Source organism: Alternaria infectoria, assembly GCF_024043175.1.
Source record: "Alternaria infectoria strain BMP 0036 chromosome Unknown scaffold_12, whole genome shotgun sequence".
In the NCBI taxonomy this organism is placed as follows: Eukaryota; Fungi; Ascomycota; class Dothideomycetes; order Pleosporales; family Pleosporaceae; genus Alternaria; species Alternaria infectoria.
The window spans coordinates 519,859-535,000 of NW_026250701.1; the positions used below are offsets into that span (position 1 = coordinate 519,859).

At 52.5% G+C, this 15,142-nt stretch overlaps 6 protein-coding genes across 6 annotated transcripts; 3 read left to right on the forward strand and 3 right to left on the reverse strand.

The window, feature by feature from the left end:
- Positions 1 to 256: 256 nt before the first annotated feature.
- Positions 257 to 1,336, reverse strand: J4E92_007396 (uncharacterized protein; the record flags this gene model as incomplete). Its single annotated transcript, XM_051498759.1, has 1 exon — positions 257 to 1,336. The coding sequence occupies one exon, from the start codon at positions 1,334 to 1,336 to the stop codon at positions 257 to 259; it is 1,080 nt and encodes a 359-aa protein (XP_051351033.1).
- A 1,977-nt stretch (positions 1,337 to 3,313) lies between these two features.
- Positions 3,314 to 4,474, forward strand: J4E92_007397 (uncharacterized protein; the record flags this gene model as incomplete). The annotated part of the gene is made up of 1 exon (XM_051498760.1): positions 3,314 to 4,474. The coding sequence occupies one exon, from the start codon at positions 3,314 to 3,316 to the stop codon at positions 4,472 to 4,474; it is 1,161 nt and encodes a 386-aa protein (XP_051351034.1).
- A 926-nt stretch (positions 4,475 to 5,400) lies between these two features.
- On the forward strand, positions 5,401 to 6,564 carry J4E92_007398 (uncharacterized protein; the record flags this gene model as incomplete). The annotated part of the gene is made up of 1 exon (XM_051498761.1): positions 5,401 to 6,564. The coding sequence occupies one exon, from the start codon at positions 5,401 to 5,403 to the stop codon at positions 6,562 to 6,564; it is 1,164 nt and encodes a 387-aa protein (XP_051351035.1).
- A 3,954-nt stretch (positions 6,565 to 10,518) lies between these two features.
- J4E92_007399 (uncharacterized protein) lies at positions 10,519 to 10,965 on the reverse strand (the record flags this gene model as incomplete). The annotated part of the gene is made up of 1 exon (XM_051498762.1): positions 10,519 to 10,965. The coding sequence occupies one exon, from the start codon at positions 10,963 to 10,965 to the stop codon at positions 10,519 to 10,521; it is 447 nt and encodes a 148-aa protein (XP_051351036.1).
- Positions 10,966 to 11,627: 662 nt separating this feature from the next.
- Positions 11,628 to 12,500, reverse strand: J4E92_007400 (uncharacterized protein; the record flags this gene model as incomplete). The annotated part of the gene is made up of 1 exon (XM_051498763.1): positions 11,628 to 12,500. One exon carries the CDS (start codon positions 12,498 to 12,500, stop codon positions 11,628 to 11,630), a length of 873 nt encoding a protein of 290 aa, XP_051351037.1.
- Positions 12,501 to 13,496: 996 nt separating this feature from the next.
- NUO51 (NADH-ubiquinone oxidoreductase 51 kDa subunit, mitochondrial precursor) lies at positions 13,497 to 15,117 on the forward strand (the record flags this gene model as incomplete). Its single annotated transcript, XM_051498764.1, has 3 exons — positions 13,497 to 13,790; positions 13,842 to 13,913; positions 13,960 to 15,117. The coding sequence occupies 3 exons, from the start codon at positions 13,497 to 13,499 to the stop codon at positions 15,115 to 15,117; spliced, it is 1,524 nt and encodes a 507-aa protein (XP_051351038.1).
- Between the last annotated feature and the right edge of the window lie 25 nt (positions 15,118 to 15,142).

Below are 15,142 nucleotides of genomic sequence, written 5' to 3' on the forward strand. Positions count from 1 at the left end.
CGTTTGGGTCAAGAAATCCAAAATTGACGGGCCGCTGCGGCGGCTGTAGACAGAAGGTTTCTGTAATTCAATTGCGCCATGATGAGCTTGCTGGCTACCAAGGTGATGAGCAAAAGTGTTGTGGCGTGTCAAAGTAGTGCCGCCGGCCTGTGCACAAGATGTGCACGCGATCGAGGAGCGCACTGTGAGTCGGTTCGGCGCATTCCGAGACAGCAGGCTAAAGTAACATACGACTGGTAGGTGACATCCGTAGTATTCAAATAAAGCGCACCGGTTCTTTTCTGGATCGGTCGACCTTGAGGTCAAACACGTCGGGTCGCTGATATCCACCAACTACATCGTGATATTGTTTGCCCTCGATACAGTCGTCAAGATTCATGTCGGCATACAGTATGTCTTCTTGATCTTGCAATGCGGATACATGTTCTTTCTCCGCACCTTTGTAGGTGAAGCTAGGCAACGGCGCGCCGGTAGGATCCAGGAAGAAGGTTGCAGCTCGAGGCATAGCGTGTAGAGTCTCGGCTACCACATCCGCTTGACTTGCACCCTCGATGACCGTCTTGATAGCATGTTCACCAAGATGGCCTGAGCACGCCACACCGAAACATTTTGCTTCAAAGCAATGCGCTGCAGCACGGGTCTTGTTTGCGGCTAAATTGTCGTAGTTTGTTCCACGCGCAGCGCTTGGACTCGACTGTTCATTGCTATCGTCGGTGGTCTGCTCGGCGATTTGTGCTGTGTGACGTGAAGTTCTTGTCGGCCATATCGTCGGCCAAGTTGATATATGAATTTGCTCTGCTTGCGCGATCAAAGAGTACCTTGCAAGTGCATTAGTGTTTTCGCCACAGATTAACGCGCCGATACGCCCGTACTGCGTGTTAGCAACACGCAGCCCATAGCCGTCACCGCTACTCCATGTGAGCTTTTCGAAGAAAGTCGGGACCAGCTTTCGATGGTGAACTAGGACTTCGCCTTCGGTTCCAATGAAGATGTTCGAATTGTACAGGCAGCCGTTGCTGTGTCGTGACCTTTCGCTGAAGCCGATGCTCACTAGGATGTTGTTTGACCGAGCCGCTTCGCGCAACGCCTCCATTTCATCGCCATCAGCATAGATAGATTCTTGTACCATACGCTGGAACAGGGTGTGGTTTTCAGTAGGGGGTCTTAGCGAGCTCCAGATAGGAAAAGCAGAGATGTAGGTTTCCGGAAAGACCACGAGGTTGGCCTTGTTAGATGCCGCTTGTCTGATGAAGGATAAAGCTTTATCTGTTGTTTTGCGTGCATTGAGAAAGACAGGTGACGCGTGACAGGCCGCAACGCGTAAGCTGCTTACCATGATGGAAGGCTTCCCTTGTTGGTGCTCGTGTCTGTGAGTGAAGAAAGAAGAAAGTGTTGACAGTTTGGCATTGCAACCCCGCGCCTGCGGCACGATTTCCCCGCACCTCTTGGAACCACGCAACCAGTTCATGTTGCTCTCGCGAGCTCTCCAGGCTCAACAGTGTTAAACACCTGAGCCTGCTGCATCACTGGAGTCTCGCATGATCTCTGATCCTCTCTCGGTTCCCGAAGCGGCTGTCACTACGCCAAGAGGAGGCATCGTTTCACAGACGGGTTTTACACAAAAGCTCTGCCTTCACAGAGCCCCCTAATTTCGCAGACTCAGAAGAGACAGTCTCATCGGTCAAGCCAAGGCTGACGTCCTGTTGATAGGCATCGAACGCGATGCTTTGCAGGGAACGAGCCAAGGGAGGCGGAAATCAAATCTGGGCGTGTTCGAACTCGCTCGTCTCCCTGGCGGATGGTGCTGACACCCGTTCTTCCAGCTAGATATGTGGAGTAAAATCGATATACAGCGTTGACTGGGATGTCCGCCGTCGGTGGATAGAGACCAGATGTGAGCAAGAACCCGTGGCCCGGTGGACGAGAGCCTTGGCCGTTACGCGCTAACCCACTAGCGTATTCAGACTGTAAATTATCTGGGCCACTGTTCACTCCTTCATCGTTCCTCAGTATCATGTATAATCCACATAAGTTTGTTCGCGCGAGAAAAAAGTTCTTGCAGTAGGCGGTTAAGGGGACGTGTGACTGTGCCGACATTGAAAGACCTGCATTACAGCCCACTGAAGTACAGGCGTAGCTTCGGAGCGGCGATCCGATGCGGTAGCACCGTAGGTACAACATCAATCGCAGAGAGGAGCTAATTTCCTGAGATAACGAGCATTTTTTCAGGAAGTCCGGTATGCACATGGCCCGATGCAGCATGTGTGTACGATCGATGTTGCGACCTCGGGCCAAGGACAGCAATTAGCCGCCTTGCCACAACGCCCGACCAGAGCACACATGACACATGATCTTGATCATCGTTACGATGCCGTATTGATGGATCATCTCATTTTGATCTCAATATTTTTCATGTGAAGTTCGTCAGGAAGCAACAAGTTGTAATAACTCAGTATTGTCGTAATCCTGATGGGGGGATAACGACGTTGGTTGCATCATGTATTCATCATTAATCGACCAGAGCATAGCCCGTCGTTATATCGCCATCGGTGACCGATGTAAGGCTTAGTGAAGCAGCGGAATCAAGGCGCTGCTTGCTTTGTCACCAAGCTGAGAAGTTGGAAGGCGTTTCAGCCTAGCTCGTGGGATAAGTGACGTTCCAGGTCCGGCAATGTGCCGAGCAACCTGGGAATCCCACGGCAGTGACCGAAGCCACCTTCCACGTTTCGAGCTGGTTCCGGTACCTCAATTTCAGGAACTGTGCAGCCATTATCAATCTACTGACCAATCAAGCTACCGCGACGGCACCGATTGATGTGAAATTCCGCTGTGGGTCACCCGCGTGCCTGGACTGACAATCCTGACATGAACCACATCGGTCCGATGCAGCTTTCTGTGCCCTGTGCGTCCAATTCATGCTAAACAACAACCCAGTCGCGACCGCCTCTGGAGCGCTTGGCGACACAGCGGGACGTAGTGGTGCTCCACTTTAGACGTTTTGACAGGATTGTTTATCAGATGAAGGGACTTCGCGGCCCTTCTCCGATGACGCAAATGGTTTCGAAACCCAAGTTGGCAAGTAGCGCCATGTCAAGTCCAGTTTGGCACAGATGGTGTGCAGGCAAGGGTTAGATGACATGCAAGATCTTGTGCCCAGAGTGACTTGCATGCCGAGTAGGCACAGCACTGCCTGTCCCATGTCTCCCAGGCTTGACTGAGGGGGTATAAGAGTCTTGGGATCTTCCACTCATCCCATCTTTCACCCAAAGTCGATCTTTCCTGCTCTTAGATACCCCAACAGTACTCGCTCAAGATGCGTTACTCACTCCTTGCTTTCGCTACTTGCGCTCTGGCAGCACGTCCTTTCCTCAACGAACCCGATACTGGTATCGACGACCAGTTGGCTGGATTCGTCGCTAATGACACCCTACCTCCTCTCAAGTCTTTGGTCGGTCTGCCAGACTTCCAATGGGTCGGCCGCCAGCACATGAACACCTCCGCCTACACATACTACCGCAACGGAGCGGCTGGCGAATGGTCATACCGCAACAACCTCGAAGTCTTCTCCCGCTACCGATTGAGGCCTCGCGTCCTCCGCGACATCACCAACATCCAAGCCTCCATGCCCACGACTATTCTCGGCCACAACTTTTCAGCGCCCTTCTTCATCTCCCCATGTGCACGCGGTGGATATGCCAACGAGGATGGTGAGCTTGGGCTCGTCAAGGGTGCCGGCGAAGGCGACATCCTCTACATGACCTCGCTCTACTCGTCCAAGAGCTTGGAAGACATCTACGCTGCTCGCCCCAACGGCTCAGAGCAGGTCTTGTTCCAACAAGTCTACCTTGACGGTGACATGAACGACACCCAGGTCCTCTTCAAGAGGATCGAGGATCTTGGTGCGAAGGCTATTGTCCTGACTGTCGACTCTCCCGGTGATGGTGTCAGGCACCGTGCTGCCCGCTACGGTGTCGGTTCTGCCGACGTCAACCTGAGTCTCTTGACTTGGGATCTGTACCAGCAGCTGTCCAACATGACCTCCCTGCCTATCATTCCCAAGGGTATCCAGACTGTTGAAGACGCTCGCGAAGCCGTCAAGCAGGGCGTAAAGGCCATCTTCCTCTCCAACCACGGCGGCCGTCAAACCGACACTTCGCCCTCCTCCCTTGAAGTCGCCCTAGAGATCTACAACGAGGACCCTGAGATCTTCCAACAGATCGAGGTCTACGCTGACGGAGGTATCCGCTACGGAACCGATGTTCTCAAGCTCCTCTCCCTCGGTGTAAAGGCTGTCGGTCTCGGAAGGCCCTTCATGTACGCCAACATCTACGGCGCTGAGGGTGTCGCAAGGGCGACAGAGATGCTCAAGTACGAGCTCATTAATGACGCGGCGAACATTGGTGTAACCGACCTCAAGAAGATCGGCCCAGAGTTCGTGAACTGGAAGACTCCCGCTGTAAGCTTCAGCGTATAGACGGTGACGTCACCAGTTCTTGCTGCGCAGGAGCTCAAAAATTCCCTTCTCTTCAACTAGATGTATATACTTTCAGCGAACAATTTATCAAGACTTTCTTCTACTTCGAACATGCCTTCGAGTTCTGCACAATCCATGATCGCGACTACACAGGCTAAAAAACCTATTGACGATCAGGCTTGCCGTTGTCGCGGCAGCTGGAAGGTGTATCAAAGTAAGCATAGTTTGTTCGGCGGCATCGTCAGTATTGTCGTAACAACTCCACCTGGTCACACGTGTGAAGCGTCAAGGAGGCTACTTTCTACGCGTTCACGCGTTCACGCGTTCGAAAAGCAAGCCCGTAGCCTCCTAGGGTCAAACACGCTAGTGTCTTAGCGTGTTGCGCGCCTTCCCGAGGCCCAGTCTCACCACTTTTGGTTCCATCCCAACCCTCATCGTCAGTCGCCTGCAACTATTGAGTAGAGAGCGTCAGGTACTGTCCGATAAATCTTCGTGGTTTGCTCAGCGACAACAAGCGCAAAATCTTCGCGACACCACCATAGCCCGTTCACCATTCGCAGGCTCATTCGGACCCTTATCGCGCGCCTTATCGGCCACGTGTAGGGCGCATCTCAGCAGTCTATTCCCATGAAAATGCGCTGCCTCCTTAGCCCTACATACGCAATGACATACTCAATCGGACATCGGTTAGGTAATGAAGACACTCGCGCTAGACATTGAAAGGCAGGTGTACGCCGGACGCGACAGCGTTCTACACTAACAATATTTCGTCGCGCTCCATTTATGTCTTCAACAATTAGGCTTCAACCTTAACTCAGTTCTCCTCCCAAACTCTAGAACAAACGAAGCCATCAGCATAGTATCTCGGATCTTCGCCGCTCTCGTCCCAGTCGATTTCCACAGAATATAGCAGACTCAGCCAAGTCATGGTACATGCCACGGAGGATACAAATGCGAACCCACAACATGCAACGACACTCTTGACGCAGAGCGCTGTTATCAAGGATGGATCGGATAGCTTCCCTAAGAATGACGTAGTCATCAGCTACCGAGGTGGCATTGTCGAGAACAGACACAACGTACACGCAGCCATTGTTGATGCCTCTGGCAAACTACTCTACACAATTGGCGACTACCAAAGGATGACCCTTGCGCGATCGTCAACGAAGCCAATCCAGACCCTTGCGATCTTGGAAACTGGAGCTGCGGAGAGATTCGATTACGATGACGCAGATGTAGCGCTCATGTGCGCTTCGCATAGTAGTGAACCTCGACATATCGAACGAGCACAAGCGATGCTGGAGAAGACGGGAGAGAAAGAGAAGGTTCTCACATGTGGTGGACACCCCGCTCAGAACGCTGCTGTCAATCGCGCGTGGATCCAAGAAGATTTTACACCGACTGCTATCTACAACAATTGCTCCGGAAAACACGTCGGTATGGTAGCAGGTGCGGTGTGTCTGGGTGTGACAACTCACGACTACTTTTTACATGAGCATCCCATGCAGCAGCGCGTGTACCGAGCTGTTGAGGATATAAGCGGACTCACGAAGAAGGAAGTGCTATGGACTGTCGACGGATGCAACCTCCCTACGCCGGCGATGCCTCTTCCGAACCTCGCGCTCATGTTTGCAAGGCTTGCAGATGCCGCTGACCTTTCCGATGGTCCCTCGAAAAAGACACTCGATCAGAGAACACATCATCTAGCTCGGATCCACAAGTGCATGGCCAGCTACCCCGGACTGGTTGCTGGCGAAGGTCGCTTCGATACAGCGCTCATGACGCCTTATAACGGACAAGTCGTTGGCAAGATCGGAGCAGATGCCTGTTATGCAGTAGCAGTTCGTGCTTCACCCGACGCTGATCTGGCTGGGATGAATCACGGTGCTATAGGAATCGCCGTCAAGGTCGAAGACGGCAACCTCGATGTTTTGTATGCTGCCGTCATGGAGATTCTGGAACAGCTGAACATCGGTTCAAGCGAAGTAAAGCAGTCGTTGGACGGTTGGCGATATCCAAAGATTGTCAATACTGCAGGTGTTGTCACGGGCGGTTACAAACATTGCTTCAAGGTACGAAGTGTGGTGTAGTAATAATCTTACAGAACAGTATCGACACACATATTACCAATCCTCTATAGCCCTCTGAACCGAGCCGCCGCAACATACCACCAATACAAACCGAAACGGTGTGTTGACTAACCTCGTGGATATCAAGAGTTGGGCGGCCTAGACAGGAAGCATCTCATCAGACCTGCCGTGAAAGGTATCAGAACTTTAAGAAGATCATCTAACCTCATACTCAAAGGAGCAAAGCTAGCCATCTTTAAGAGTATGGAACCCACCTCTTTGCAGAACACGAAGATCGTCATACCATCCCTCACCCATGTACGAACATCTCGGCACATCTCCAAGTACGGTCTTTGTCCTTTCCTTTTCTCCAGTGGAAGGGTTTCGAAGCCGGATAATATGCTGGGTCCATCGCCCGAAAGTCCGGTTTTCTTACGGAACTCGACGAGTGTTCTCATACATGCTAACCATCTGTCCAGAGCCACTTTACACTTTTCGTACTCATCGTTCAGCGCATTTCTTAGCTCCTCGGAATATTGCACAGCTATACTTTTGATGCGCTCCATAGTGTTCTGCATGTGTGCGATCTCATTACGTCCAGCGTTCTGTGATTCGAGAAGAACAAGTAGCTGGATTCCCAGCTCTCCGCGATCCAGAAGCGGCTGGTTTGCCATCGAGCCTAGACTTTGAACAGCATTCTCATTCCTGACTTGATCGTCGACTATCGCTGGCGTTACAGGACGGAGGGTTGTGCGAGGTTGTTTCGTACGGCGTGAGCTCGATGCTGGTTGTATTATCGTTGGCGCCTTCTTCGCGTTGCTTCGTACAGTCCGTGCGGCTGCGTTCTTTATCCCTACCAGCTCGCTTCGCTGCGGCTTCCTCTTGACCGTTCTTGTGGTTTTGGCACTCCAGGGCTTCCTTGGAGATGCCACAACAGCTACACGTTGGGTAGTGGATCGTTCTGGAGTTCGAACTGGATTCTGAGATGCTCCCGATGATTGCAGCTGACGTCGGGAAACAGTATTGACTTTCTCTGCGCGTCTGGTTTTCCTTGAAGCGCCAGCCTCGTACTCAGGGCTCAATTCATCAATATCATCACTGGATGATAACGTAGGGCTGCGAAGAAGCTCATCGCGATTCACGCGGACTGCTGCCACGAAGCTTGAAGGTCTCGTTGACGCTTTCACGCGTGCTTTGTAAGCTTTGTTCTTTCCACCGGCTTCGACTTTTCGACAGGCGCGCTGGACGATCCACGCAGAGACTTGCAATCGTATTCTATGTCGAGTGAACTTAGTACCTCGCGCTTGAAAACAATTTTGTTGGCGGACTGACTTACTTGCGTTGATCACTTCGATTTTCGTAGATCAGATGCCTTGGATACGTGCTCTCTGCAATCTTGGTACGAGTCTTGACTTTCGAAGACTCCCGGACTCTGAAGGTATCGTTGACTTTGAACTTCTTGCTGACTCTGCTAGGGGTATCGACACGTGTGACGAAAGGTCTTTTAACACCATTGTTCCAGACCTGATGGCCGAATTGTTCTACGCAATCTCTTGAGATTTCCTCCAGACAAATGCGTCGATCTCGAAGAGCATCGCGTATGGCGTTTCTTGTCTTGTATTGCGTCGCAATAGACTCGACAATAGGCTTCGTTGAATCCCAGAACCGTTGAACTTCGGGTACTGATTTGAAGTCTGGCTTGCCGCACTTCCTAGGATCCTTTGCTAGATTGAGTAGCCCAAGGCGTGACAGATATACAACAGCGTGTATTCCCCCCTTGGTGCATTCCTCCATCAAGCTCAGGGAATCATCATCTGTTGGCATAACCCCAGGATCAGTGAGTTCTGTTACTGTTAGTTAGTCGATGTCTTCCTTCTCAGAATGCATATAGGGGATATTGTGCGCACCTTCGAAGTAGAATCGAAGTCGTGGAGACTACAGGGCGTTGATAGCGTCTGAAAGTGATTGCTTCGATGTGATGAACACAGTAAGCGCGATGCAGAGGCTACCGAACAAGGACGAGGTTATTCTCCAGTGCCGTGCTGCGAGAATCCCCAGGTGGTATGCAGAGAGGGCATCCTAATGCTTTAGTTATGACAAGACAGCAACTTCTACCCACCAGAGTGTATTTTGTACCCAGAAAGATGATGATTTCGGCAGCCAAGCGCAGGACTATTTCGCCGAATCGCCGGAAGGATTCATACCTGGCGAAGAATATACTTCTCGCATACTATGAGTCATTTCCCTGGTCGTTTCTATAAATCAAGGTACGCTATGCCAGAGCAGCTACCGTGATTCTACCAGTAGAGAAGCTCGGATGACACCCGCAGTTCCTACTCTGAGGATGCAATTTCGGGGAACGTCGTCTTGTGCCAGATTGCTTCCACGATCGGCGACGAAGGACCTTCATAGCTCTACACAAAGTTAACCTATTGGCTGAAATAATGTTGAGCTGCAAGACGTCTAAGTACGTTAGGCAGCAGGCCAAGATCTGGTCTGAGAGCGTCCCTTGCGGATTTCGAGCGGAGCGGAGATTACTTCCTACCCACCCCAGATTCCCTGTTGTTCTCTAACGGGAGAAGCGGTGTTCGTTCCCCAGCGAATCATTGCTGATCACCCACTGCCTTATCAGACGGGTGTAGCAAAGCCGTTGCCGCGGGCTGTGCGTTCGGGATCCCACAGGCTGTAAGTCAGCCATACCTTGAAGGAAATCATACGTCTTTCGTGGGAAATGCGAGGAACCAAAGCTTGGCCACACTAATGTTTCAGAGATTGCGTCACAGCAAGAAACCTCACTCTCAATGAGCCCGTCTGCTCTCGGGAATAGAGAAATGCCCAGGCCGACGTTGTCGATGACCCTACGCAGCGTAGGCAACAGTCTCCACAAGGCCGAACCCCCTGGGGAAGAAAATGGAAAGTCTGCAGCTCGATTCAACGGGTGGCTGTGACAACGCCCATAGGCTGACTGGGGGCTTTTGGCTAGTCGAGCCGACTGCATGGCATGTGTGCATGCAGGTAGGCGTCCGAATCACACGTTGACGAGTCATGGAAAATATGAGGAAGTTATGAGCACGGCTACCGGTGAAGTTTTTGGAATCCTACTTGGCGTTAGGTCCCTGACGTGGTAGTGTGCACGCACTTCTGATCACTTGGTGGCTGATACACAAACACCGCCGCTAACTCCATTCAGCCATACAGCCAACCGCGCCGCATTGCTGATCCTGCCCAGCGATAACCAGCGACTCCTTTATTTCGGCAACGTACCGCCCCGTTCAATCTTACATGTAGGTGGCGTACGCCACCGGAGCCGGAAAGAGATTAGGAGACTAGGAGCCGGACTGCGTCTGTGGCGTCGCCTTAACCGACTTTCCGACACTTGAGGCTCCGATGCAGGGGTCGTATCTTCCGATCCTTGGTGTAGACCGGCCCGAGAATAAGTTCGTACATCTGTCAAAGTGTGGCGTTGCTTTGATTGGGTAGAAAGAATGGATTGAGAACATCTGCTTGCTTCTATCATGCCATCTACTGCCCATTTTCCAGCGAAGAAGCAAATTCACAAATTCCAGACCCGTATATAACCCACGATGATAGACATGAAAAAGGCGCAAAAGGACTGATCGAACCCAAAAGCCTGGTAAGTTAACATCCTGACCTCTCCAGTTCCAGGAGACTGATCTCGCGTTGCCTTGTCCAAAATCAACAACAAACCGCATGTCATAAGAAAGAATGCCACAAAGAAGGGTTTTCGGACTGACCATACGATACATAACCATATTAGAGTTAACCGAGAGAGTATGAGAGCTGTCCACGTGCGACCGGGTTCTGTGGAGACTTTGGGGGCTTCCGTAGACTCAGACGCTTGATCCGAGTGTTTAGTCTCTTGGGAAGGACGCTGCCGTATTTTCACGCATGCACGCTGAATGATCCAGCAAGACACGAGCGTTTTGATGCTGTGAGAAATTAGTTAGGTAGCTCTCAGACGCTCTGTAGTAATACTGACTTGTTGCGATCTTGATCATCCTCGTACAAGAGGTAATCGGGTCGAACATAGTCCTGGTTCAGTTCGTCGATGTCGTTGGCGCGTGGCTTGAAGCCACTATCGTGGTTCCATAACAAGGGACCGTACTTTTCCATGAGTGGCTCCACGTTCGCATCGAGAAAGGTAGGTTGCGAACGTATTGCCTCACATAGTTCTTCCCCAGAGAGGTACGTGTCAGAGATTTGATCCACAATCTCTTTAGTCGCTTTGTTGAGGTCGCCAGCTATGCCCTCGTATCTGGGCCGACCTCGTTTGGTTCCGCCTTTGGCGACTACAGAGGGCTGTCGGAGTCCCAAAGGCTCGGTGTAATGGTGAACTCGGGCTGTTTTGGAAGTAGCTTCGAGTAGCTTTTCCAATGTTTCGGGTGGTTTGGGGGTCGCCATGTGAGGACCCGCACCGAGAGACATCATTTGGAGCCAAAGTAGGTGGCGAGTAACGAGACTGGAAGGATGTCAGTCAAGATATCAGATAGTGAACGCGTTGCTTTTGGCGCCCGAAAGGGTCACATTTCCCAGTAAAGCACCCAAAAATCGTGAAGATCGCTTACCTGTCGGAGTTGTGCGAGTCGGTAGAAATGGAGAGGTGCTGAGTCAGAGATGTTAGGCAGGAGCTGTATCATGCAACAAGAACTCAGCTTTGAGAGAGTAAATGATCTAAGTATGCCGGCGAACATTGGGCCCTCGCTGTCTTCCCATAACAACTCACAGCACAAACAGCGTGGCTTAGAGACATATGCTATTCCGGGCTTGTCTCAGTGAAGTTGTTGTTCGAGCGAGACCTGACTCGCTGCCACTGAAACATCCTGGCTTTCTACAAAGCTCATGGCCGCGCATCTTGAGTGAGACATGCCAGGTGGGCAGATGGATTCTTGTTGGTGCCAAAAGGTTTGAGCCGAAAGCTGGCTCACTATCTCGGGTGCTTTTCTACGGTAGCTTGACCCGCTCGTCCCTCAGACGTCAATGAACGCCAGACCATCCTGTCAACGCCCACCCAAAGTAGCCAACAAACATAAACTTTTTCTAGGACCGCTTTTGCACCACTCACCTCATTCAGAACTGACCAGCTTCTCTGTCATCACCAACAACTCATTCTGAATGTCTGCCTCTTGTTTGACCTTGACCCTCTTCGACTCTGGTACAGCGCTCGCCGCGGTGGCCTCAGCGTTCCGATTAGAAGTGAAACTTGCATACACTGCAGCCATATCACCGGGAACAGGTCTGGGTCGCTTCCGCATGGCTGCTGCCGGGATGTCGGAGTACGGTGAGCCCTGGATAGCCCTGTCGGTGATGCTCAGTGGCTTGATGTTACCGTCGATAGGACCAGGAACGTAGGGTCTGGGCTTTTGCATAGCCGGCATGGTACCGCTGAGCGAAATCTGGGTACTAGCCTCAATTCTCTTCGCCTGCGCTTCCTCTGCTGCTCTCTTCACGCGCCAGTCAGGGGTCTGTTGCCCTGATGAAGCTGGGCGACCACAGAACTCATATTCTGCTAGTTTGGAGCGACGAAGTGGACCCCTGGCAAATACAGTGGTAGAATTTTCGAGATATGCTGGCCGGCCACGATTTGGCCTGCTGGCTTTGATGTTGCCCAAGTTGTCAAAATCGTAGGGCCAGAATGTGCTGAGCTCCTTCGCGGTATATGTTTGGGAGTTGTAGACTGCGTAGCAGGCTTTATCGTCGAGGTATACGTACCTTGGAGGCTCCTTTCTGCCATAGATGATGGGACGTGGTACCTTCCCCATGTACATCTTCCAGGTCGGATGGCCGCGGACTGTAGTCTTCGACCGCATAACGAAGGCCTTGTTGGAGTCGCCATTGCCATCGCCATCGTGCCAAAGGATTCGCATTCGTTTGCCGTCGGAGACCATTGCATTCTCCCGGCCGGGGGTTGCCGCAGCGATGTAGCCTGGTTTGACCATGATGTATCCGTCTGGGTGCTATCTTACCTTACCGTCCGAACAATTTGACATACGCGGGGAAAATACAGGGGGTTTGGGGAGCTGGGGATTGTAGGGCCTATTTGAGACCCAGAATCATGAATGGCAAACAAAGGGGGACTTATCACTGGATTGGATGATGACGATGATGATAAGGAAGGGTGAAAGGAAAGGTCGGTTGGATCGATATAGGGGAGGGAAGAGGAGTCGTGCAATGAGAGACGAGGATTATATGGAACTTCAAGAGCTCTGCTGCCAGCGAAGACGGAAGCCAGTAGCCACGTGGGAGGTGATAAGTACCTTGAAATCCACCATGGATCCACTACCACGAGGGTTAGACAAGAGAAATGATGGGTGTTGATAAGATGCCACGCGATAAACTCTGGGCCTCTAGCAAAACAGCTCGTAGCTATCAGACATACCACACGACAATCTACATGTTCAATGACCTGCGATCAACGAGACTAACATTAGCTCGTCCCAAAGGCGTGTGCCGTCCTTCGTGAAGATGTCTCACAACATTTTAGACGGGTACCTGTAACTAACGTCGAATACTTGACGAAAGCTCCGACGATACAAATCCTTTACTGCTCGACATGAACAGGATAAGAGGACAATGATGTGTGATGACAACAGGTATATCTGAAGAGCGTTGTTATGTGGTGGCATGGCTCAGAACCGCGGACATTCTACAAGCTCAGAGTCGTGTTGCGAGCAATTCTGGACGAAAAGGGCGTAATTGCATTCTTGCGGCATCTCGTCGATGGTCCGTGACGATGATGATGATGGTGCGGTCGAGTCGGACCTTCCTGGCGGATTGATGTCAACGATGTTGGCTCGGGCCAATCAAAGACGCCAAGAAAACGGTAGGTCATCCGGATCGAACTTCACGACCGCCACCACTCGCATCGCCAGACCCAACGCTTGCTGGACCCCCGAGCATCAATTGCGCGAGACAACACACATACAGCAGTCACGATGCTCGCACGACACGCACCTGCCTCATCGGCGCTCAGCGCGGCCGCCCACCGAACGCTGCCCGCGGCTTCGGCAGCTACTCGCCTTTCGGCCGCAGCCCCCCAGAACCGCACACAGAAGAGGACGCTCGCGACGGTCCAGGATGCGCCACCAAAAAGGACATACGGCGGCTTGAAGGACCAGGACAGGATCTTCCAGAACTTGTACGGACACCACGGCGCGGACTTGAAGAGCGCGCAGAAGTACGGTGATTGGCACAAGACGAAGGAGATCCTTCTCAAGGGTCACGAATGGGTGTGTAGAGGCAATCGTACACGGCATACGAATCAAGGCTGACGGGTATAGATCATCTCTGAGATCAAGGCTTCTGGTCTCCGTGGCCGAGGTGGTGCTGGTTTCCCCTCTGGTCTGAAATGGGTAGGCAACGTCGATCTGTTACCGCGACCTCTGCTAATGGTTGCAGTCATTCATGAACTTCAAGGACTGGGACAAGGACAGCAAGCCCCGCTACCTGGTCGTCAATGCCGATGAGGGTGAGCCCGGAACCTGCAAGGACCGCGAGATTATGCGCAAGGACCCCCACAAGCTCATCGAGGGCTGCCTCGTCGCTGGCCGTGCCATGAACGCCACCGCAGCCTACATCTACATCCGAGGAGAATTCTACCACGAAGCCACCGTACTCCAGCGCGCCATCCAGGAGGCATACCAAGCCGGTCTTATCGGCAAGAACGCCTGCGGTTCCGGATACGACTTTGATGTCTACATCCACCGAGGAATGGGCGCCTACGTCTGTGGTGAGGAGACCTCCCTGATCGAGTCGCTAGAGGGCAAGCCCGGAAAGCCTCGCTTGAAGCCTCCGTTCCCCGCTGCTGTCGGTCTTTTTGGATGCCCTTCCACTGTCGCCAACGTCGAGACTATCGCTGTCGCACCCACAATCTGCCGACGAGGAGGCAGCTGGTTCGCCGGCTTCGGTCGTGAGCGCAACCAGGGTACCAAGCTATTCGCCATCTCCGGTCACGTCAACCACCCTTGCACAGTAGAGGAGGAGATGTCTATCCCTCTCCGTGAGCTCATCGACAAGCACTGCGGTGGTGTCCGTGGTGGCTGGGACAACCTGAAGGCCATCATTCCTGGTGGTTCTTCGACCCCCGTTCTGCCCAAGCACATCTGCGACGACCAACTGATGGACTTTGACGCGCTTAAGGACTCGCAGTCTGGTTTCGGTACCGCCGCTGTCATCGTCATGGACCAGTCCACAGATATCGTCCGCGCCATCACCCGTCTTGCCAAGTTCTACCACCACGAGTCCTGCGGTCAGTGCACACCATGCCGTGAGGGATCAAAGTGGACTCATCAGATCATGGACCGCTTCTCCAAGGGCCAGGGCCGTGAGCGTGAGATCGACATGCTCCAGGAGTTGACCAAGCAGGTCGAGGGTCACACCATCTGCGCGTTGGGCGAGGCCTTCGCATGGCCGCTGCAGGGTCTGATCAGGCATTTCAGGCCAGAGCTTGAGGCCAGGATGCAGGACTACGGATTGAAGAACGGTGGACAGGCGCTGGCAGGTGGATGGGCACACGATTCCGCCAAGAAGGGTCTTCTTGTCTCGCCCGGCCAGTAGAGGAAGAGCTGGGAGATTTGTACTA